Below are 25,386 nucleotides of genomic sequence, written 5' to 3' on the forward strand. Positions count from 1 at the left end.
TTCAGTTAGCATTACTCTGTCGTTTTTTTGCATTTCTCTCCTGCCTTTGTTCAAGGGACTTATTTTGTTGAGACAGGCTTTTTTGTCTTGCATCTGAGGCAAGCCTTGTTTCTCTATGCTCATCAGTCTCATTTTGCCGAGAAAGGCGCATTTGCTCTGCAACTGAAGCAAGCTTTGTCTCTCTCTGCTCAGTGGTTTCTTTTTGTAGAGAAAGCTGTTTTTGTGCAGCTTTAGCTCCTTTTCTCTCCTCTTCAGTGCTGTATTTTCTAGGAGGCATTCTTAAAAGAAATTACGTTAAGACGTAGTTTTTATGTAAAACAGATGATTGCCAATGCAAACAAATGTTCACCTTCCCCCTGACCAGCTCAATTTGCGTTCAGCCTTGGCAACTTCACCCCATTGGCTAGTACAGTTATGCAAGCAACCAATAAGTAATCGGCGACAAACAGACACTTAAGCCGCATATAATAAAGATGTTTCTCATCTCTATCCCTTCCTGTCTGTCTGTCTCCCCCACCCTCTCTCTCTCACTAAAAAAGGAAAAGAAAAATCAAATTTAGCCTGACCAGGCGGTGGCGCAGTGGATAGAGCATTAGACTGGGACGCGGAGGACCCAGGTTTGAAACCCTGAGGTTGTCAACTTGATTGTAGGCTCACCAGCTGGAGTGTGGGGTTGCTGGATTGAGCATGGGATCATAGACATGACCTCATGGTTGCTGGCTTGAAGCCCAAGGCCACTGGCTTGAGCAAGGGGTCACCCGCTCTAAAAAATAAAAATATATATATTTATTTTAATTTTTTTAATTTATTTTTTATTTTATTTTTTTACAGAGACAGAGAGTCAGAGAGAGGGATAGATAGGGACAGACAGACAGGAACAGAGAGAGATGAGAAGCATGAATCATCAGTTTTTCTTTGCGACACCTTAGTTGTTCATTGATTGTTTTCTCATATGTGCCTTGACCGTGGGCCTTCAGCTGTAGCCCCCCAGTCAATCAAGGCACATATGAGAAAGCAATCAATGAACAACTAAGGAGACTAAGGAGCCGCAACAAAGATTTGATGCTTCTCATCTCTCTCCCATCCTACTAGTCTGTCCCTCTCTCTCTCTCTCTCTCTCTGTCTCTGTCACACAAAAAAATAAAAATCAAATTTAATGGGGTGACATTTGTCCACAAGATCATATAGGTTTCAAGTAAACATCTGTATAGATAGCATTTGAACTGTTCATTATGTTGTGTGCCCTTCACCCAAAATCAAATTAATTTCCGTCACCATATATTTGTCCCTCTTTACTCCCCTTCCTCCCATCCCCCACCCCCTGGCAACCACTTCACTTTTGTCTATGTCCATGAGTCTCAGTTTTATATCCCACCTATGTGTGAAATTATATAGTTCTTAGCTTTTTCTGATTTACTAATACTTATTTCATTTAGCATAATATTCTCAAAGTCCATCCATGTTGTTGTAACTGAAAATATATCATCATTTTAATGGTTGAGTAGTATTCCACTGTATATATGTACCATATCTTTATTCAACCCTCTTCTGAGGGTTGTCTCCAAGTCTTTGCCACCATGAATAATGCTGCGATGAACACGGGGGTATGTACGTCTTTGGGTACAAATGTTTTTGAGTCTTTTGGGTAGATACCCAGCAAAGGGATTGCTGGGTCATATGGTAACTCTATTCTTAATTTTTAAAAAATTTTTATTTATTTTAATTTTTTTAATTTATTTATTTTTATTTTTTTACAGAGACAGAGAGAGAGAGTCAGAGAGAGGGATAGATAGGGACAGACAGACAGGAACAGAGAGAGATGAGAAGCATGAATCGTCAGTTTTTCTTTGCGACACCTTAGTTATTCATTGATTGCTTTCTCATATGTGCCTTAACCATAGGCCTTCAGCAGACTGAGTAACTCCTTGTTCGAGCCAGCGACCTTGGGTCCAAGCTGGTGAGCTTTGCTCAAACCATATGAGCCCACGCTCAAGCTGGCGACCTCGGGGTCTTGAACTTGGGTCCTCTACATCCCAGTCCGACGTTCTATCTACTGCGCTACCGCCTGGTCAGGCAAAAAAATTTTATTTATTTTAGTGAGGAGAGAGAGAGAGAGAGAGAGAGAGAGAGAGAGAGAGAGAGAGAGAAGGTGGGGAGGAACAGGAAGCATCAACTCCCATATGTGCCTTGACCAGGCCCAGGTTTTGAACTGGCAACCTCAGCATTCCAGGCTGACACTTTACCCAGTGAGCCACCACAGGTCAGGCACTAGTCTTAATTTTTTGAGAAATCACCATATTGTTTTTATAGTGGTTGGATCGGTTTACATTCCCACCAGCAATGAATGAGGGTCTCTTTTTCTCCGCAGCCTCTCCAACACTTATTATTACCTGTCTCATTGATAACAACTAATCTAACATGTGTGAGGTGGTATCTCATTGTAGTTTTGATTTGCATTTCTCTAATAGCTAGTGAAGATGAGCATCTTTTCGTATATCTATTTGTTGTTTATATGTCTTCATGAGAGAAGTATCTGTTCAGATCCTCTCCTTATTTTTTAATCGGGTTTTTAAAAAGTTTTATTTATTGATTTTTAGAGAGAGAAAGTAGAGAGAGAGAGAGAAAGGCAGGAGGAGAAGCAGAAAGTATAAACTTGTAGTAGTTGCTTCTCATATGTGCCTTGACTGGACAAGCCCAGGGTTTTGTAAGGGCCACCTCAGCATTCCAGATCAACGCTTTATCCACTGCACCACCAGTCAGGCTTTAATTGGATATTATTTTCTTTTTCCTTTTATTTTCCAAGTGAGAGGAGGAGATATATAGAGAGAGACTCCTGCATGAGCTCCGACCAGGATCCATCCAACAACTCCCATCTGGGGCTAATGCTTTGCCCATCTGGAGCCATGCTCACAACTGAGTTATTTTTTAGCACCTGAGGTGGAGGCTCCACGGAGCCATCCTCAGCGCTCAAACCAACTGAGCCATGGCTGCGGGAGAGGAAGAGAGAGAGAGAAAGAGAGAGAAAAGGGAGGGGGAAGTGTGGAGAAGTAGATGGTGGCTTCTCTTGTGTGCCCTGACCGGAGATCAAACCACATCCACACGCCGGCCAACCTCTACCACTGAGCAAACCAGCCAGGGCCTTAATTGGATTTTTTTTTTTGACAGGGACAGAGAGAGACAGAGAGAGGGACAGATAGGGACAGACACACAGGAAGGGAGAGAGATGAGAAGCATCAATTATTTTTTGCGACACCTTAGTTGTTCATTGATTGCTTTCTCATATGTGCCTTGACGGTGAGGGGGAGGGGGGCTATAACACAGTGGTCCCCAACCCCCAGGCCGTGGACTGGTACCAGTCTGTGGGCCATTTGGTACCGGTCCGCAGAGAAAGAATAAATAACTTACATTATTTCCGTTTTATTTATATTTAAGTCTGAACGATGTTTTATTTTTAAAAAATGACCAGATTCCCTCTGTTACATTCGTCTCTCACTCTTGCCGCTTGTCTCCATCACGTGATACATTTATCCGTCCCACCCTAAAGGCCAGTCCGTGAAAATATTTTCTGACCTTAAACTGGTCCGTGGCCCAAAAAAGGTTGGGGACCACTACTATAACAGACTGAGTGACCCCTTGCTCAAACCAGAGACCTTGGGCTCAAGCTGGTGAGCCTTGCTCAAGCCAGATGAGCCCATGCTCAAGCTGGCGACCTCGAGGTTTCAAACCTGGGTCCTCCACATCCCAGTCTGATGTTCTATTCTCTGTGCCGCCGCCTGGTCAGACCTTAATTGGATTTTTAAAAAGATTTTATTTTTATTCATTTTTGGGAGGGGGGAAAGCAGAGGTGGGGGGAGAAGCATCAAGTCCCATATGTGCTTTGACCAGGCAAGCCCAGGGTTTTGAACAGTGACCTCAGTGTTCCAGGTCAATGTTTTTTATTCACTGCGCCACCACAGGTCAGGCATTAATTGGATTTTTAGAAATATTTAATTTATTTTAGAGAGAGGAGAGAGAGAACGATGGTGGTAAGGTCAGGTGATTGCTTATTTGTTGTTAAGCTTTGCGAGTGCTTTCTTTAATTTTTCTTCTTTTTTTTTTAGAGAGAAAGGAGAGGAGAGAGACAGATAGACAAAAAGGGAAAGAGATGCAGTCAGGCGATTATTGTTGAGCTTTGTGAGTTTAATTTTATTTATTTATTTATTTTTTACAGAGACAGAGAGTGAGTCAGAGAGAGGGATAGAGAAGGACAGACAGACAGGAACGGAGAGAAATGAGAAGCATCAATCATTAGTTTTTCATTACACGTTGCAACACCTTAGTTGTTCATTGATTGTTCTCATATGTGCCCTGACCGCGGGCCTTCAGCAGACCGAGTAACCCCTTGCTGGAGCCAGCGACCTTGAGTTCAAGCTGGTGGGCTTTTGCTCAAACCAGATGAGCCCGTGCTCAAGCTGGCGACCTCGGGGTCTTGAACCTGGGTCCTCTGCATCCCAGTCCGATGCTCTATCCACTGCGCCACCGCCTGGTCAGGCTAATTTTTTTAAAAAAAATTTATTTATTCATTTTTTAGAGAAGAGAGAGAGAGAGAGAAGGGGGGAGGAGCTGGAAGCATCAACTCCCATATGTGCCTTGACCAGGCAAGCCCAGGGTTTTGAACCGGCGACCTCAGCATTCCAGGTTGATGCTTCACTGCACCACCACAGGTCAGGCTAATTTTTTTTTTTAAGAGAGAAACAGGGAAGGGAGAGACATACAACCCCACACTCAAGTTAGCTCAGGTTTCAAACCTGTATCCTCAGGGTCCCAGGCCGATGTTCTATCCACTGCGCCACCGCCTGGTCAGGTGTGGATTTTTTATATATGTTGGATATTAACCCCTTGACAGAGCTGTTATTTGTGAATATCAACTCCCTTTGGTTAGCTTTCTTTTTGTTTTATTGTCTGTTTATTTTGCTGTGCAGAAGCTTTTTAGTTTAATATATCTCATTCACTTATTTTTGTCTTTGCTTCCCTCGCCTTTGGGGTCAAATTCACAAAATGTTCTCTATGGCCAAGATCCATAAGTTTAATACCTATATTTTCTTTTGTGTAATTTATTGTTTCAGATCCTATGTTTAGGTCTTTGATCCATTCTGAATTAATTTTTGTGCAGGGGGCAAACTGTAGTCAAGTTTCATTCTCTTCTATGCACCGTTCCAATCTTCCCAACACCATTTATTTCTCCATTGTGTGTTTTTGGCTCCTTTGTCAGAGCCCAGAGCTCCCTCCTGCCTTCTTGACATTCCCACTGGAATGTCTCAAAGGTGCCTCCAACTCTAAGGGGCTTCTTCACGTTACTGTCAGTCGCTCACACCTAACAATTCTTTTCTTTTCTTTTTCTTTTTTTTTTTTTTGTATTTTTCCGAAGTGAGAAGCAGGGAGGCAGGCAGAGACTCTCGCATGTGCCCAACTGAGATCCACCCAGCATGCCCACCATGGAGCGATGCTCTGCCCATCTGGGGTATTGCTCCATTGTGGCTGAAGCCATTCTAGCACCTGAGGTGGAGGCCATGAAGCCGTCCTCAGCATCTGGGCCAACTGCTCCAGTGGAGCCTTGGCTGCAGGAGGGGAAGAGAGAGACAGAGAGGAAGGAGAAAGGGAAGGGTGGAGAAGCAGATGGGCGCTTCTCTTGTGTGTCATGTCTGGGAATTGAACCTGGGACTTTCACACACTGGGCCGACGCTCTACTGCTGAGCCAACTGGCCAGGGCCCTAACCATTCTTCTTGACTCCCATCACCAGAGTCCAAGTTGCCATCTGGTCTCTGGACAACTGCAGTCTCTTCCTCCCTGAGCTTCTTGCTTTCATTCTTACTTCCCTACCATCCATTCTCCACTCAGAACAAAGTCCAGAATACTTACCACAACCTTCAAGGCCTTATGTGATCTGGTCCCTTGATTGCCCAGCTTCATTTCTTGCCTCCCTCTCCCTCGCTCTCTATGCTCCAGCAAGACAGGCCATCCTTATGTTTCTCAAGCACACTGAGCAATTTCCTACCACAGAATCTTTGTACAAGCTGTTCCTGCTACCTTGAAAGCTCTCCTCCAGTCATCTTGTACATCTCTCTTTAAAATTTTTTTCTTATTTATTCATTTTAGAGAGGAGGAGGAGAGAGAGAGATATATAGAGAGAGAGAAAGGGGGAGGAGCAGGAAGCATCACCTCCCATATGTGCCTTGAGCAGGCAAACCCGAGGTTTCGAACTGGCGACCTCAGTGTTCCAGGTTGACGCTTTATCCACTGTGCTGCCACAGGTTCTTTTTTTTTTTTTTTTTTTACAGAGGCAGAGATAGACAGGGACAGACAGACAGGAACAGAGAGAGATGAGAAGCATCAATCATCAGTTTCTCGTTGCGCATTGCGACTTCTTAGTTGTTCATTGATTGCTTTCTCACATGTGCCTTGACCGCGGGCCTTCAGCAGACCGAGTAACCCCCTGCTGGAGCCAACGACCTTGGGTCCAAGCTGGTGAGCTCTCTGCTCAAGCCAGATGAGCCCGCGCTCAAGCTGGCGACCTCGGGTCTGGAACCTGGGTCCTTCCACATCCCAGTCCGACGCTCTATCCACTGCGCCACCACCTGATCAGGCCTGCCACAGGTTCTTAAATGCTCCTACTCTCCCAGTCCCCACACCCAGTTAAAATTATGTGCCTACACCTCTGGCTGTGGTCATCTGGATAGCCAAGGTTGCGGGTACCATCCTTCTTCAGAGCACATACAAGAATCAACCAGTGAATACATAAATAAATGGAACAACAAATCTATGTTTCCCTCTCTCTAAAAAAAATAAAAAATTTAAAAAAGATTTTATTTACTGATTTGAGAGAGAGGGATGGGGTTGGAGGGAGGATCAGGAAGCATCAATTTGTAGTAATTGCCTTTCATATGTTCCTTGACCAGACAAGCCCAGGGTTTTGAACCAGCAACCTCGCATTCCAGGTCAGTGCTTTATCCACTGTGCCACAACAGGCCAGGCATCAATAAATAAAAATTTTAAAAATAAATAAAATTATGTCCCTATGGTTTTGTCCTTCATGGCACTTGTAAGGTTTATATATATTTTATTTATTTATTTATTTATTTATTTATTTATTTATTTATTTATTTATTTATTATTTTTTACGAGACAGAAAGTGAGTCAGAGAGAAAGATAGACAGGGACAGACAGACAGGAACAGAGAGAGATGAGAAGCATCAATCATTAGTTTTTCATTGCGTGTTGCAACATCTTAGTTGTTCATTGGTTGCTTTCTCATATGTGCCTTGACCGCGGGCCTTCAGCAGACCGAGTAACCCCTTGCTGGAGCCAGCGACCTTGGGTTCAAGCTGGTGGGCTTTTGCTCAAACCAGATGAGCCTGCACTCAAGCTGGTGACCTCGGGGTCTCGAACCTGGGTATTCCGCATCCCAGTCCGACGCTCTATCCACTGCACCACCACCTGGCCAGACGGCACTTGTAAGGTTTATATGATTATTAGTTCAATGATTCTTTTTAATTTCTATTTATTGATTGATTTTAGAGAGACAGAGAGAGGAAAGAAGAGAAAGGGAGAGAGAGAGAGAAACAATCATTTGCTGTTTTATTTCATTGTGCACTTATTGGTCACTTTCAGTGTATACCCTGTCCGGGGATCAAACTCGCAACATTGGTGTTTCTGGACGATGCTTTAACCAACTGGACTAAGCGGCCAGGCAGTTCAGTGATGTGTGTGTGTGTGTGTGTGTGTGTGTGTGTGTGTGTGTGTGTGTGTGTCAGAGACAGAGAGAGTCAGAGAGAGGGACAGATAGGGACAGACAGACAGGAAGGGAGAGAGATGAGAAACATCAATTCTTCGTGAGGTTCCTTAATTGTTCATTGATTGATTTCTCATATGTGCCTTGACCAGGGTGCTCCAGCAGACCAAGCGACCCCCAAGCTGGTGAGCCTTGCTCAAACCAGATGAGCCTGCGCTCAAGCTGGTGACCTTGGGGTCTCGAACCTGGGTCTTCCATATCCCAGTCCGATGCTCTATCCATTGTGCCACCACCTGGTCAGGCTCAGTGATCCTTAAACTTTTTGTCAGAGAGTCTCTTATGCTCTTAAAAGTTATTGAGAATCCCAAAGAATTTTTTGATGTGTATTATATATCAATATTCACTGGACTGGAAAAATATAAAATATTAATATAGTTCAGAATATTCATTTCACTTAAAAATAATAAAAAAACAATTTTATGTTAACATAAATCATATAGTTTTCTTTTTTTTTTTTTTCATTTTTCTGAAGCTGGAAACAGGGAGAGACAGTCAGACAGACTCCCGCATGCGCCCGACCGGGATCCACCCGGCATGCCCACCATGGGGCGACGCTCTGCCCACCAGGGGGCGATGCTCTGCCCATCCTGGGCGTCGCCATGTTGCGACCAGAGCCACTCTAGCGCCTGGGGCAGAGGCCACAGAGCCATCCCCAGCGCCCGGGCCATCTTTGCTCCAATGGAGCCTTAGCTGCGGGAGGGGAAGAGAGAGGCAGAGAGGAAAGCGCGGCGGAGGGGTGGAGAAATAAATGGGCGCTTCTCCTGTGTGCCCTGGCCGGGAATCGAACCCGGGTCCTCCGCACGCCAGGCCGACGCTCTACCGCTGAGCCAACCAGCCAGGGCCATATAGTTTTCTTAAAAAACATTTTCCAGGGTAGAGCGTCGGCCTGGCGTGCGGGGGACCCCGGTTCGATTCCCGGCCATTTGCTTCTCCACCCCCAACCCCTCCTTCCTCTCTGTATCTCTCTTCCCCTCCCGCATCCAAGGCTCCATTGGAGAGCAAAGATGGCCCGGGCGCTGGGGATGGCTCCTTGGCCTCTGCCCCAGGCGCTAGAGTGGCTCACGGCAGAGCGACCCCCTGGAGGGGCAGAGCATCGCCCCCTGGTGGGCGTGCCGGGCGGATCCCGGTCGGGCGCATGCGGGAGTCTGTCTGACTGTCTCTCCCCGTTTCCAGCTTCAGGAAAAAAAAAAAAAAAACATTTTCCAGGACAAAATAAAATTAGTAATTTAATTACTAAATGTAAAATGTAATTTTTGCAAATTATGATAATGTCTGGCTCAGCAGACAACTGGGTCCTCACATCTGCTTCTGTGTTTGGTCTGTCATGATATTGTGCAGGCTGCACTATACACTGAAGAAAGAGTTAAAAAGTCAGGTATGGCCCTGGCTGGTCTACTCAGCAGTAGAGCATCAGCTTGGCGTGTGGAAGTCCCACGTTTGATTCCCAGTCAGGGCACACAAAAGAAGTGACCATCTGTTCTCTACCCCTCTCCATCCTCTTTTCTGTCTCTCTATCTTCTCCTCCTGCAGCCATGGCTTAAATGGTTTGAACAATTTGGCCCAAGGGGCTGAGGATGGCTCCAAGGCTTCATCTCAGGTGCTAAAAATAGCTTGGTTGCCGAGCAATGAAGCAGTGTCCCCAGATGGGCAAAGCATTGCCCCTGTAGGGGGCTTGCCAGGTGGATCCCTGTCAGGGCACACATGTGGGACTCTGTCTTTCTGCTCTCCCCTTGTTTCTCATTTAATAATTTTAAAAAGGCAGGTAAGTGTCTTAATATTACTATGATAATCATTTTGACATCATAGACCTCTTGAAGGAATGCTGAGGACCCCCCCCCCTTGCTAGGGTTCCCTGGGCTGCACTTAAGAGAACCCGTCCTGACCTTTGGGTTCTAGAGCCTAGAGACAGTATCCTGGGAACTGAACACTTAAGTCAGGTGACATGGTTCAAAAGGCAACTCTGATTACTAACAAAGTGACCTGAGATATTCTCTGTGCCTCAGTTTCTGCATTGCTAACATGGGGATGATGATTTGAAAATAATATAAATACCTCTCTCCTAGGGTTGTAGGGAGATAACTCTCAGAATTTCACCTGGCCCTGGCTGGGTAGTTCAGTTGGTGAGCATCATCTGGATATGCCAAGGCTGCAGGTTTGATCCCCAGTCAGGGCACATACAACAATCAACCAATGAGTGCACAAATAAGTGTAACAATGGTCTTGGCCAGATAGCTTGTTTGGTTGGGGCATCATCCTGAAGCACAGTGGTTGTGGGTTCCATCCCTGGTCAGGGAACATATAGGAACAAATCTGTGTTCCTGGCCTGACCTGAGGTGGCGTAGTGGATAAAGCGTCGACCTGGAAATGCTGAGGTCGCCGGTTCGAAACCCTGGGCTTGCCTGGTCAAGGCACATATGGGAGTTGATGCTTCCAGCTCCTTCCCCCCTTCTCTCTCTCTGTCTCTCCCTCTCCTCTCTAAAATGAATTAAATAAATAAATAAAATGAAAATTTAAAAAAGCTAAGGCAATGTCATTTAAAAAAAATCTGTGTTCCTTCCTCCTCCTCTCTCTCTCTCTCTCTCTCTCTCCCCCTCTCCCTCCCTCCCTTCCTCTCTCACTAAAGTCAATAAATAAAAGTTAAAAAAAATTAAAAATTAAATGGGCCTGACCTGTGGTGGCGCAGTGGGATAAAGCGTCAACCTGGAACACTGAGGTCGCCGATTCCAAACCTTGGTCTTGCCTGGTCAAGGCACATATGGGAGTTGATGCTTCCTGCTCCTCCCCCTTCTCTCTCTCTCTGTCTCTCTCTCTCACTCCTCTCTCTCTAAAAAATCAATAAATAAAAAAAATTAAATGGAACAACAAATCAATGCTTCTCTCTCTTTCTCAAATCATTCAATAAAAATTTCTTTTTAAATAAAGAATGCTTGGCATGTTGCATACAGTAAACATTGCTATTATAATTTGGAAAGCATCATTTTCTTTTATTACCAATTTTTTAAAATGTATTGATTTGCGAGGGGGGGGGACTGCTTTGTTGTTTCACTTATTCATGTATTTATTGGTTGTTTCTTTATGTGTCCAGGAAGACAGAGCTAGAACCTGTAACTTCGGTGTAACCTTGGGGTACCAGGAAGGTGCTCTAACCAGCTGAGCTACTGGCCAGGGTATTACCAAACTCCCTTTCTCCCCCCCCCCCTCCTAGATTTGAGAGAGAGAGAGGAAGGAAGAGAGAGAGAGGAAGGGAGAAAGAGAAGCATCAACTCACTGTTCCACTTAGTTGTTTCATTTAGTTGTGCCCTCATTGATTGCCTCTGGCATATGCCCTGACTAGGGATCCAACCTGTGGCTTCAGTGTGCCAGGACTACACTCTATCCACTGAACCACTCAGCCATATTTTACCAACACTTTTTATTCATGCAATTAATTTCTCCAGAAACCTGTCTTGTGGTGGGCAGTGCTGGGAACATGGTGATGACTGAGAAGGGCTGGGTCCTGCCCTCACGGAGCTACCAGAGTTTTCATTTGTGTGGGATTGCCCTTAGTACCAGGTCCCTAGAGACCACAAGTTCTTAAGACCGAGTAGGCAGGGAAAGGAATTCTGGAAAGTGGGAACAGCATGTAAAAAGCTATAGACAGGAGACAAGCTCTGGCCTGGCGACTGCCCAGATTGTATCCATTCCTCTGCCTCCAAGACGATTCTGTCCGGTTGCTTGTGAGATACAGGTGTGTATATCTGGTTCAGCTCTTTCTTCCCAACCTTTCTTCTTATATCTTATATATGTTGGTTCCCAGATTCTAGGTTCTCTAAGGGAAGTCCCACCTCCGATCTAATCCCAGTCTCTCGTGCTGCAAATTCTGTCTTTTGCTCTATATCCATCTACAGTAGTGACTGGTAGAAACTTAGGACGTCTCAGCAGAAGACTGCCTTGGAGGGCACGGGGTCGGGGCCAGGCGCCTCCACTGCCCCCATCCGGGGGCGGCCGCTCAGGGCCCGGTGAGTCAGCCCCCGCGGCACCCGCGTCATCCCGGCCGCTCCACTCCGCGCTATTTCGGGCTCCGGGCGCTATAAATAAATGCTCGCAGAGCTGAGCCGCGGCCCTCCGCTCCGGCCTCACCCCCCAACCCCCCTACCGCGTCCCCGGCCGCGCAGCGATTGTCCGGCTGCGCGTCACCGCGGCTAAGTTTAGAGGCAGAAGGGGACACCGGCCGGGTCACTGCGCCCCTCTACCGTACCCCCGATTCCAGAGCCTTCCGTCCTCTCACTGTTCTCCGCCCAGAGTCCCTCCCCCGTGCAAAGCCCCGCAGACGGAATTAGGGGCGGAGGTCCCCACATGCCCCATCCCCACTGCACCCCTACCCGGCGCAGAGGGAACGCGAAGTTGGGATTAGCGGAAGGTTTGGGAATGGGGCAGGGGCCGGATTCAAAGACAGTCGCGGGGAATTTAGGTAGCGTCTGGAATTTGAACTTGTAACTTTTGTGAGAAGGACGCGGAATCTCAGTGTGGACCTCTGGAAGATTCGAACTTGCAACTCTGGGAACCGGGAAGATTTGAATCTAGGATCCAAAAGCTCAATTTGCGAATCTAAGTGTAGAAGCCAAACTTGCAAATACTGTAGGACCACGAGCAACTTTCTCCCCTTAACTGTTGTAAACAGGTTCAGAGTTACATTAATGGCACGCGGCAGTCTTTGTGCACTTTTGCAAACCCGTCAGACCCTGGCCAAATTGCTGGGCTGGTCAGAGCGTCACCCCGATATGCAAAGGTTGCCGGTTCCTGGTCAAGGCACACACAAAAATAGAGAGACGGATCTGTCTCTCACTCTCTCTCTCTCTCCCTCCCTCCCTTCCTTCCTCTCTCTCTAAAATGAATGAATGAATGAGTTAAAAACTGAAAAGGCGATGGGGGGCGGGGTGGATTGGGAGAAGCGAAACACGCCGCTTTCTCGGTAGTGTCCCATGTGGGTCCTGGCGGAACAGCTCTCGTCCCGGTACCAAAAATCCTCTTGTGGGGCGCCACCGCCGCCTGGCGGAAATGTCATGAGTTGCAGGTTTGTTTGGTAGTTAATTCCCCAAAGAGAGAAACTGAGTCTGTTCAGGTCGTCCTCCTAGAAAGGCTCTCTGCCCTTGGATCCAAAGACAGATTTCTATCGTCCTTATCTATGTCGTTGGGGCTCAGCTCCCTCATTTGTCAAATGAATTAATGATACCCAAGGAGACGGTTATTGTGAGACCTTAGCTCATATTAAGTGCTCAATTTACATATGGGGGGCAGGGTGGATAGTTCAAGACCCCCAGTGAATGCCTGAAAGGTGGAGAGGCCCTGGCAGGGTAACTCAGTTGATTAGAGCATCCTTCTGACATGCAGTTTGTGGGTTCCATTCCCTGGCAGGCACAAACAAGAATCAACCAATGAACACATAACTGGGTGGGACAAAAAAAATCGATGTTTCTCTCTGTCTACCCTTTCTCTGTCTCTCTCTCTCTAAAAAATAAAATAAAATAAAATGAAAAAGGTGGATAGTACCCACCTCTATATATACTGTTTATTCCCTACACACACCTATGATAAAATTTAATTTATAAATTGGGCATAGCAAGAGATGAACAATAACAATGAATTGGATAGAACTATAACAACGTACTATAATTAAAGTTACGTGAATGTGGTCTGTCTCTCAAAATAGCTTATTGCTCTGATTCACGTTTTATTTTTTTCTAAATGTTTTATTTTTTATTTAATGATTTTAGAAAGAGAGAAAGAGAAAAACATCTAGTTGTTGTTTCACTTCTTTATGCATTCATTAGTTGATTCTTATTTGTGCCCTGACCAGGGATTGAATCAGCATATTAGAATGATGCTCTAACCAACTGGGCTATCTAGGCAGGGCTGTACGCAACTTTTTACTTCAAGTAAGCACTCTATGGCTCTCTTTGGCATATCCAAATTGCCAGCGTCACTATTCTTGTGCTTTGGGGCGATTATTAAGTAAAATCAGGGTGACTGGAAAACGAACACTGTGATAATTCATAGTCGATCTGATAGCGGAACTGGCTACTCAGTGACTAAGAGGTGAGGACTGTATACAACGTGTACACGCTGGACAAAGAAATGATTCATGTCCGGGCAGGACGGAGCAAAACAGGGCAAGATTTCATCACACTACTCAGAACAGTGCACAATTTAAAACTTATAAATTGTTCATTTCTAGAATTTTCCATTTAATATCTGACCACAGTGGAACACAGGTAACAGAAACCACAGAAAGCAAAACCATAGATCATGGGGGACAACTGTGTTTCGATGGAAATCTAGAACCCTCCTTCCTGTGACTGTGCAGCTCCTCCCCCCTCACCTGCTCCACAGAACCGTGTTCTATTTTCTTCATAGCATGTGTGGCTGGCTGAAACTTATCTATTTCCTTCTTTCGGTTTATGACCTCCATGAGAATATCAGCTCTACAGGGCAGGGACCTGTTTGATTTGCTCACAAAGTGCCTGGCACACAGTAGGTCCTCAATATATAATCATTCAAGGAAGCAGTGAACCAGTTCATCTCAGGACAGGTGTCTGTGGTCTTATTGAATCCTCACAACCTCAGCAATTACAGATGGGAAACTCCATCAGATGAGGTTCCCAGTGGTGAAGTCGCTTGCCTTAGGGCTTGGCTTCTATGTTTTTTTCCTTCACACAACATCCGGGTCAGTAGCTTCTTCTGGGTGCCAGGCCCGGTGTAGCCGCACTGTGATATAGCAGTGGCTTCAACAGCTCCTGCCTGCCCAGGACTTGGTCACAGCTATTTTATTTATATGACAAACCCAAATAGAGCACCATGCCAAGAACAGTTTGGGGCACTTTACACATAACTCATTTCATCTTCGTAATGATTATACTATTCTTATCCCATTTTATTTTTAAAAATTTTAATTTATTGCTTTGAGAGGGAGGAAGGGAGAAAGAGAGCGAGAAGAAGGAAGAGGGAGAGAGAGAGGAAAGAAGGAGAGAGAAACATCTATTTTGTTGTTCCACTTATTTAGGCACTCATTGGTTGATTCTCGCATGTGCCCTGAAAGGGATCGAACCCACAACCTTGGCGAATCAAGATGACACTCCAACCAACTGAGCTACCCAGCCAGGGTTTATTATCCCTGTTTTAGAGATTAACAGCCTTACTCACACACAGGAACTGAGTTGCTGGTGCAAGATCACACTGCTAGTAAGTTACCCTGGGGAAAATTAGGCCCGTGGTGACCCTGCTTGTGAAGGAAGGAGAGGCAGGGCATGGAAGATTTCTCATCAGCAACCCAGAAGTCGGGGAGACGAAGGACCAATATCTTCTAATTTTGCAAAAAAATGACTAGGAACTCAGAATTTGATTCCAATTGTGAGGGTGAAGTAAAGATATTTTCAGATGAGCAAGACTCAGTTACTATCCACAGTGATCTATGAAAGAACAGAAGAGAATGTACTCTAGCGTGAAGTCAACTGAATTCAGAAGGAAGAAGGTTATAAAAAGTAACAATCATTATGGGTTAAATTGTGTCCCTTCAAAAAGATATATTGAAGTCCTGATCTCATAATGTGACTTATTTGGAAAGAAGGTCTTTACAGAGATAATCAAATTATAAAATGAGGTCATTAGGGTGGGCCCTAATCCATTATGACTGATATCCTTATAAAATGAGGAAATTTGGACACAGAGACAGACACACACAGAGGAAGACGAAGTGAACAGACACAGGGAGAAGACTGCCATCTACAAGCAAGGAGCACCTAAGGCTCCCAGAAGCTGGGAGAGAGGCCTGACCAGAGCCTTTCCCAGTGTGGTCATGAACTTCTAACCTCCAGAATTGTGAGACAATAAAGTTCTGTTGTTTAAGCCACCAGGGTCTCTTCTTTTTCTTTCTTCTTCTTCTTTTTTTTTTTTTTTTTACTAACTTATTAATTAGAGAGAGAGAAACCTTGATTTGTTATTCCAATTATTTATACATTCATTGGTTGATTCTTGTATGTACTCTGACTGGGGATTGAACCTGCAACCTTAGCATATCCTGACAATGCTCTTCTAAGCAACTAAGCTATCTGGCCAGGCTGCCACCCAGTGTCTGGTACTTTATGACAGCCGTCCTAGGAAACTAGTACAGAAATGTATCCATGAATCTTGTATAAATAAGAATTAATTAGAAAAAAATCTTTTATAGTATAATAGATTCCCAACAATAACTGGGATCAGTGGAAAGATACAGACCTGTTCATATAAAAAAAATGTTAAAAAAAAAAAGATGTTAATCTTCTTGTAATTAATCCATCAATTCAATGCAATTTCAATCTCAATCCCAATAGGATTTTTTTTTTTTTTTTTAGTGAGAGAGATGAGAAGCATCAACTCATAGCTGTTGCACCTTAGTTGTTCATTGATTGTTTTCTAATATGTGCCTTGACAAGAAGGGGGGGCACTCCCAAACCCATCACCCCTTGCTTAAGTCAGCTACTTTGGGCTCAAGCCAGTGACCTTGGAGTCATGTTTACGACCCCATGCTCAAGCCCGCAACCCTGGGATTTTGAACCTGGATCCTTAGTATCCCAGGCCCACACTCTATCCACTGTGCCACCACCTGGTCAGGCCCAACAGGATTTTAAAAATGGAACTAGAAAAGCAGCTGCTAAAATTCACCCAGAAGAGAAAATGTACAAGAATGGTAAAGAAATCTGAGACTGAATAGAGGGGGGACTTACCTGATGTAATAGCAAAACATATCAAAATGAAATAGTTAAACAGTATGGCAATAAGACAAAAAAAACAAAAACAGCAATAAAACATAATAGGACCTGGAAATGCTGAGGTCGCTAGTTCGAAACCCTGGGCTTGCCTGGTCAAGGCACATATGGGAGTTGATGCTTCCAGCTCCTCCCCCCTTCTCTCTCTCTGTCTCTCTCTCCTCTCTGTCTCTCTCTCCTCTCTAAAAAATAAATAAATAAAAAATAAAACATAATAGAAATGACATAGACCTGTATATATATGGAATTTGGTACATGATAAATATGCAATATTAAAACTAGGGGAAAAGTTGACTTTGAAATAAATGGTATTAGGACAATTGGCTACATACATTATAAATTCTGCCTTAGTGCATTTTCTTTTTTTAAAATTTCTTTTTATTTAAAATATTTTATTTATTTATTATTTATTTATTTTTAGAGAGAGAGAGAGAGAGAGAGAGGATGGAGAGAGAAAGGCGGGAGAAGGAACAGGAAGCATCAACTCCTAGTAGTTGCTTCTTATATGTACCTTGACCAGGCAAGCCTGGGGTTTCAAACCGGGAACCTCACAGTTCCAGGTTGAAGCTTTATACACTGCGTCACCACAGGGCAGGCTCTTTTTTAATTTAGAAATTAAATTTAATGGGGTGACAGTGCATTTTCTAAAAAATCTCATATAGGTTAAAGACAAAATCAGAACTAAGAAAGTCTTAAAAGGTAGACTATGTTTATGACTTTGTGGTACAGTAGGCCTCTCAAACACACCAAAAGCAAGTCAGGATGGAATAGATTGGTAAATAAATACGAAGAAACACGAATAACTTCTGTGTGACAAAAATAAACAAAGTTAAAATACAAAGTACAAACTAGAAGGAAATATTTGGAAGACATGTAACTGACTAAGAAAATCGGAAACCATAAAATACTCCTACAAATTAACAGTAATAAAAAAGGCATAAAACTCCATCTAAAAAATGGGCAAAGGATATGAGCAAGCAATTCACAACAGACAAAATATAAAAGGCCAATAAACTCACAAAACCATGTTCTCTCTCCTTAGTAATCAGAGAATTGCAAGTGAGAACAGTGTGATACTATCATCTCAGGAAATGACTAATACTAACTCATCAACTGGGTCGCTGCTCAGACGTCCCTTCCTTCAGGAAGCCTTTTCTGACCCTCCTGCTAGGTTAGGTTCCTCCTCCCCACCCCTACCCCCACCCCCACACACCCTGCCTCGGCCCACTGGGGTCTCTTATTCCAGCCCTGCCCACTCTGAGTCGTCACCCACGTCTGGGTTTGGAACCTGCTCTGCCTTTCCCACTGGACTGCGAGGTCCAGGAGGGTAGCAAGGGGCTATCGTTAGTCACCTGTGTCACTAGCCCTGCTCGGCTCCGGGCCGGGAACAGAGGAGACGCTTGGGGAATATGTGTGGAATAAAAGAATGTATAGGGAAAGAGCTGGGATTCAAACCCAAGGCTGTACAGAGAGAAGGAGCCTAGTTTGATCTCCCACTATCTCGTCTTCACTGAACCCTGTCCGGAGCTCAGCACACAAGAAGCTTTCACTTATGGCACTGAAATCGAACTGCTTAGCAACCAGAGACAGGCCCAAAAACCTAAGGCTCTCTCCAACCCAAACCTCCGCAGACCTCCACGACCATAGAGAGCGGAGCGGGGACGGCTCTTTAGGGAACGGTGAGGGGCGGGCTCGAGGGCTAGAGAGGCCGGAAGTGGAGCAAGCCTGGGGAAGCGCCGGCCGCGCGGGCGAGAGGACACTTTGATTTCGCGTCTGTCTTTTCCCTGCAGCGCGGAGTGCAGAGGTGAGTCCTCCCGAAACGGAGACTGCGGGGCCGGAGCGAGAAGGTCGGAGTGGGAAGGAAGGGGTGGAGACCGTCGATGGCGATTGGCAGCCGCGGGAGCCAATCAATATTTGCGGTGTCTGAGCTGCTGCGAGAGGCGGGCATCCAGGTGCGGGGCCTCGGGCGGGGCGGACGGAAGGTGGGCCCAGTGGCCGAGCCCACTACGGGAAAGGCGGGGAACGGTGAGGGCGGGACGAGTCGAATGTAGTGGCCTGTGGGACGGGACAAGTCGCAGGTGGAGGCTCCCTCCAGGCGGGGCTTTGTAGAACCTGGGGTGCTAGCTAGCTATTTGCGACTTGATGCTGTGGAGGCCTGGGATTTTGGAGGAGGGGCGTGCCTGTGAGTGGGGGTTCCTGCGGGGGGTGGGAATGCAGAAGCTGCTGTCTCACTTGCTCCCGCCCCCACGTCTTCATTTACAGACCCCAGAAGAACCTTGGGATGGACGAAGAGGGAGTGCCGCAGCCCGCTGGGCCACCCACAAGGAAGAAATTCCTCATACCACTGGACGAGGACGCGGTCCCTCCTCCTGGGGTAGGACGGGGAGATGGGGGAACCGCTGGAAGGTTGGAGGGCTTGTGGTGGAAGGGGCCTATGGGGCTACAGTATGGGTTAGGAAATGTTGGCTTCTGGGTCACCTTGGGAAATCAGTCCTTCACTTTCGTCAAGTCTCAGTTTCTCTATCTGTAAAATGCCATGGTGTTTCTAAGAGAGGGCTAAGGCAGAAGTCGCAAAGTGGCAGCGAAGGAGTGGCCCCGGGATGTGTTTTATGTGGCTAGCACCCTGCAAAGCGTGCATTTTCTGATGACATTTAACAATCGGGAAGTTTTGCAATTAAAAAGAGCTGGCACTTTTTGTCTGACCAGGCGGTGGTGCAATGAATAGAGCCTTGGCTGGGACTCTGTGAGGACCCAGGTTTGAAACCTCGAGTTTTCCGGCTTGAGCGTGGGCTCAACGGCTTGGGTGCTGGGTTACCGGCTTTAACTTGGAGTCACAAGCTTCAGCATGGGATCATAGACATGACCCCATGGTCGCTGGCTTGAAGCCCAACGTTGCTGGCTTGAGCAAGGGGTCACTGGCTCGGCTGGAGTCTGCCAGTCAAGGCATGTGTGAGAAAGCAATCAATGAATGACTAAGGTGCTGCAACTATGAGTTGATGCTTCTCATCTCTCTCCCTTCATTTTTCTCTCTCCCTCGCTGTCTCATCTCTAGGTAAATTAAAGGATCTGGCAACACTGAGATCTCGTTCCCACAGGAAAACAGTTGCCTGGTGCTGAGTACTGGCTGCTGTTTATGTCCTATGAAGAAAACAAAGTGGGCTGAGGATGTGGAGTGTGAGCGGGGAGAGGCTTTAGTAGGGCAGTCAGGGGACTTCCCCTCTGAGGAGATGACATCTTGGTAGAGACATGAATATAGTGTGAGCTATGTAACAGCATCTGTGGGGAGAAGGGAACAGCCAGTGCAAAGGCCCTGAGGTCAGTGCACGCCTGAAAAGCTTGAGGGCAGCAAGAAAGCCAGTGGGGCTGGAGAAGAGAAAGCAAGTGAGAAGAGGTAGGAGGGAGGTTCCTGAGGCAAGGGGCAGGTACGGATCTTTTAGAGCAGTGATTTTCGATGTAACTTTTTTTTTTCATCCTTTTATTTTTTATTTATTTATTTATTTTTACAGGGACAGAGAGAGAGTCAGAGAGAGGGAGAGATAGGGTCAGACAGACAGGAACGGGGAGAGATGAGAAGCATCAATCATCAATTTTTCATTGGGACACCTTAGTTGTTCATTGATTGCTTTCTCATATGTGCCTTGATCATGGGGCTACAGCAGACCGAGTAACCCCTTGCTTGAGCCAGCGACCTTGGGTCCAAGCTGGTGAGCTTTTTTGCTCAAGCCAGATGAGCTCGCACTCAAGCTGGCGACGTCAGGGTCTCGAACCTGAGTCCTCCATATCCCAGTCCGACGCTCTATCCACTGCGCCACCGCCTGGTCAGGCTAGAGCAGTGATTTTTTTTTTTTAACTACTTTTTTTTTTTTAATTTTATTTATTCATTTTAGAGAGGAGAGAGGGAGAGAGAAAGAAGGTGGGGAGGAGCTGGAAGCATCAACTCCCATATGTGCCTTGACCAAGCAAGCCCAGGGTTTCGAACCGGCGACCTCAGCATTTCCAGGTCAATGCTTTATCCAGGTCGACGCTTTATCCACAGGTCAGGCCTTAGAGCAGTGATTTTCAACTGCTGGTCCATGGACTGGTCTTTGGACTGATCTGCCAGAAATTTCCTGCTGCTCCGCTGAAGAGTTAGCCAGTAGATGTTGTATGAGGATTATAGATCCAATTACCTTAGTTGAATTTGTTTATGCTCAAGGTATTTCTGCCTTCAAAATAATTCTCCTAATTTCACTGGTCCCTAAGTGTAAAAAGATTGAAAACCACTGTTCTGGAGTCTCATGGGCTTTGGCTTTTACTCTGAGGCTATGAGCAGAGGAGGGACATGATATGACAGTGTGGAGAACAGACTGTGGTGGGTGAGGGTTAGGCAGGGAGCTTTGAGGAGGTGACGAAAGTGGTCCAAGGCTGAGAAGATGGAGGCTGAGACCAAGGTGCAGGGAAAACGAGCTAGATTCAGATTTTGATCCCCCACCCCCACCCCATCTCTCCCTACAGGCCAAACCCTTATTCAGATCCACACGGAGCCATCCCACCATGGAGACCTCAGCCCAGGGAGCCCCTCAGACCTACGCTGAGTATGCCATCTCCGGACCTGCAGGCGGGGCCGGAGCCACACACCCCGCGGGGCCAGAACCCCAGGCAGGAGAAACCCCCAACCAGGCTCCCAAACCAGGGGCAAAGTCCAACAGCATCATTGTGAGCCCCCGGCAGGTGAGGAGGGGGATGGGTTGAAATTTTGTGGGAAAAACAGTAATAGGTATAGTTTTCTGATGAGCAGTAGAAGGAGGTCTGAGTTCTAGCCACTGTACCATCAGCAGCACCATTCATTCATTCATTCATTCATTCAACTACTGTGTGTGGGTTGAGGCTTCCCCATATGTCTTATTGTGCTGTAACATACCATAGACTGAGTGGCTTCAACAACAAACATTTATTTCTCACAGTTTTCGAGGCTGGGAAGTTCAAGATCAAGGCACCAGCAGAATTGGTGTCTGGTGAGATTCATAGAGGGCTGTCTTTCTACTATGTCCTCACTACAAAGGAAGGGGTGGGGAAGTTCTGGCATCTCTTTATAGGGCACGAATGCCCTTCAAGAGGGCTCCACCTGCATGACCTAATTACCTCCCTCGCCTCCTAACACCATTACATTGGGCATTAGGATTTCAAGTTTGGTGGAACACAAACACAGTCCATAACATACTGACTGTTCTTGTTGGGGTGTGACTGTTAGTGCAGCTACATTTCCTGTCCAATTTTCTTCTTTCATTCAAAACCTATTTATTAAGGGTATAAAGAGGGAACAAATATAAGGTGACGGGAAATGATTTGACTTTGGGTGATGGGTATACAACAGAATCAGCAGTTCAAATGCTATAGAAATGTTTACCTGAAACTTATGTACTCTTATTGATCAATCAATGTCACTGTATTAAAGTTAATTTTTCTAAATAAAAATTTAAAATTATAAAAAAACAAGACAAAACTATTTATTGAACACAGGCCCAAGTTCACATCCTGCACTGCTACGCAATAGCTATGTGATTTTGAACAAGTGACTTAACCTATCTGTGCCTTTAAAAATGGGAGTCATCCACTTACAGTCCACAGATATGTTCAGGAATTCCCACGTGCTGTTGTAGGCTCTGGGGATAGAGCAATGGAAAGGAAATAGATAAAGTCTCTACAATTGATAGAGTTGGTGTTCTTTATCCAAAGACAATAAAAAGACCCAAGAATGTGAAAAGATGTTCAGTATCATCAGCCATCAAGGAAATGCAAATCAAAACCACAGTGAGACCCCACTCACACTCAGTAGGATGGCTAGACCGACAATAACAAGGGCTGTGGGGCTGTGGAGGAATTGGAACCTCGGACACTGCTGGTAGGAATATAAAATGGTGCAGCCTCTGGAAAATTGTCTGGCAGTTCATTAAACATTTAATCATAGAATTAGTATGACCCAGCAAGTCCTCTCCTAGGTATATATCTAAAAGAAATGACAATATACATCCACACAAAATCTTGTACACAAATGTTCATAGTAACATAACTCAAATGTCCATCAATTGGTGACTGGTTTTTTTCACTTAGCTTATGGAAAGTTCATCTGTATGTTGTAGCAGGTCAGTGCTTCATTCCTTTTCATTGCTGAGTAGTATTTCATTCTATGGATTTGCCACATCTTGTTTATCCATTCACCCATTGGTGGACTGTCATTGGGTTATTTGTCCTTTTTGGTTATTATGAAAATGTTGCAGCCCTGGCCAGTTTGCTCAGTGGATAGAGCATTGACCCGCTGTGTAGATGTCCAGGGTGCAATCCTAAGTCAGGGCACACATGAGAAGCAACCATCTGCTTCTCTTCCCTTCTCTCTCCCTGTTCTCTCTCTCTTCCCCTCTCACAGCCATGGCTCGGTTGGTTCAAGTGTGGCCTCAGGCACTGAGGATAGCTTGGTTCATTCCAGCATCGGCCCCAGACGGGTTTGCCAGGTGGATCCCATTTGTGGTACATGGGGGAGTCTATCTCACTATCTCCCCTCCTCTCACTTAAAAGGAGAAAAAAAAACCAAAAATGCTGTAAACATTTCTGTACACATTTGTGTAGATGTATGTTTTCAATTCTCTTGGGTATTTATCTAGGAGTGGATTTGCTGGGTCACATGGTCACTCCGTTGAACCTTTTCAGGAGCTCCCAAACTATTTTCTAAAATGCTGCATTGTTTTCCATTCCCACCAGCAGTGTGTGAAGGTTCCAATTTTGCTATAGTCTCCCCACCTGTCATTGTCTAGCCTTTTGCTTTTTTTCTTTTAATTTATTTTATTTTATTTTTTTTTTTTTTTACAGAGACAGAGAGAGAGTCAGAGAGAGGGATAGACAGGGACAGACAGACAGGAATGGAGAAAGATGAGAAGCATCAATCATTAGTTTTTCATTGCGCATTGCAACACCGTAGTTGTTCATCGATAGCTTTCTCACATGTGCCTTGACCGCGGGCCTTCAGCAGACTGAGTAACCCCCCGCTGGAGCCAGCGACCTTGGGTCCAAGCTGGTGGGCCTTGCTCAAACCAGATGAGCCCGCACTCAAGCTGGCGACCCTGAGGTCTTGAACCTGGTTCCTTCCGCATCCCAGTCTGATGCTCTATCCACTGCGCCACCGCCTGGTCAGGCTAGCCTTTTGCTTTTGGTCATATCCTTTAAAAATTAAAATAGGATCCTGCCCCTCCCTTGCTCAGAACCTTTCCCTGGCTCCCAGGTGCCTCAGGTCAGATGGCCCAGGGCCTGTGGAACTTGGGACCCCTGCATACACTTCCTGCCCTAGCTGCTGTGATCAACCCACGCCCCACCATGAGAGCAGGTCCCACCCTCTTCTTAGAACCAAATTCTATCTCACTTGGCAATTACACACTCATTCCTGAGACTGTTTTATGTCTGTGTCCCCCCATGACAGCAGGGATCTTTGACTTGGTCACTGCAATATCACCAGCACTTAGATGCACAGTTGGCACTCAATAAATACTTATTGGATGGATTAGAGTTTGACTTGCTCAAAGAGTTTCAATCTTGAGCTGCAGGGTATGTTCAGAGTAGAACGTGAGAGAGGCCTGCTGAGCAGATGCCAGGCTGTGGGGGGCCTGGCCTGTGGAGTCACATGAGGCTTCCTGAAGGCACTGGGGAGCCACAGTGGGCTTTAGAGCAGGGGAGGGGTAGGTTTGTACTTTAGGAAGATCCTTCTGGCTACTGTTTGGAGGGTGACCAGTTTGGGACACCACTGGGGCAGGAGAGCAGGAGGTAGGGGTTGGGGGCTGGGCTGTGGTGCTGGCAGTTAGAGGGGACATATTCATGGGGGATGCTGACTTGAAGGAGAGGAGAGGAAAGTGACTGTGATCAAGTCTGGCTCTCTGGATAATGGGGACACCTCTGAGATAGGACCAGGAGGAGGAGTAGGTATGGGCTAAATGCCGAGGCTGATTTGAACACAGGCGGACGTCGAGGGGGAAGTGTCTGGTAGACCACAGGACACCCAGGTTGAGCTGGGGAGAGGGCTGAGCTGGAGAGAGACCCCGGGGCCTTTGACTTAAGACTCAGGATTGGGAGAGAGGGGCCTAAGTCAGAGCTGGAGTACCATGGACATTCTAGATTCAAGAGGAGGACAGTGGACCTGCAAGGCCCAGGGGAGGGGGAGAGGTGTTGAGAGAGGTAGGGGCGGGGAACCCTGGGGGGACGGTGGTTTTAGGATCATCCCTGATAATGTTTCTGGCTCTTCCTCCCTCCCCAGAGGGGCAACCCCGTGCTGAAGTTTGTGCGCAATGTGCCCTGGGAATTTGGCGATGTGGTTCCTGACTATGTGCTGGGTCAGAGCACCTGTGCCCTCTTCCTCAGGTGAGCTCCAGGAGTGGGGGGGCTGCCCCGCCTCCAGGAAGGCCTGGGAGGGTGTGCTCTGGCGTCCTGGGCTATTCCATAGGTGACCTCCAGGCATGGCCCTGCTGGCTCTGGACTGAGTGTGACCCTGTGTGAAAGGAAGAGGGCTGAGCCCGGAGGTACCTGGAGTGACAAGCTGAGGGCCCAGACACCTGTGTCTGAGCAAGTTGGGGGGCTGGGTCACTCATGTCCCAGACTGAGTGACTCCAACATCCAGGACTGAATTTGACAGAGGCAGGATTTCTCTTACTGCCACCCCCATTAAACCCAGGGCTCCTCTGCAGACAGCCAGAGAGGGGAAGTGAAACTTCTCAGTTCCTGTCCTCCCTGCAGAGTGTGAGAGCCGGTGGCTCCTGGGC

At 46.3% G+C, this 25,386-nt stretch overlaps 1 protein-coding gene across 6 annotated transcripts in view; it reads left to right on the forward strand.

Annotated features, from left to right (window-relative positions):
- The window catches only part of ERCC1 (ERCC excision repair 1, endonuclease non-catalytic subunit), a 68,709-nt gene that overhangs the window by 23,118 nt on the left and 20,205 nt on the right, over positions 1-25,386 (forward strand). The window contains exons 2-5 of one of the 6 annotated variants that reach the window (XM_066271820.1): positions 18,400-18,413; positions 18,872-18,983; positions 21,104-21,319; positions 24,885-24,988. In XM_066271820.1, coding sequence (XP_066127917.1) covers positions 18,400-18,413; positions 18,872-18,983; positions 21,104-21,319; positions 24,885-24,988 — 446 coding nt within the window. The other 5 variants (XM_066271821.1, XM_066271825.1, XM_066271823.1 and 2 more) reach the window with 5 other exon arrangements.

This window comes from Saccopteryx bilineata, chromosome 3 (assembly GCF_036850765.1).
Source record: "Saccopteryx bilineata isolate mSacBil1 chromosome 3, mSacBil1_pri_phased_curated, whole genome shotgun sequence".
In the NCBI taxonomy this organism is placed as follows: domain Eukaryota; kingdom Metazoa; phylum Chordata; class Mammalia; order Chiroptera; family Emballonuridae; genus Saccopteryx; species Saccopteryx bilineata.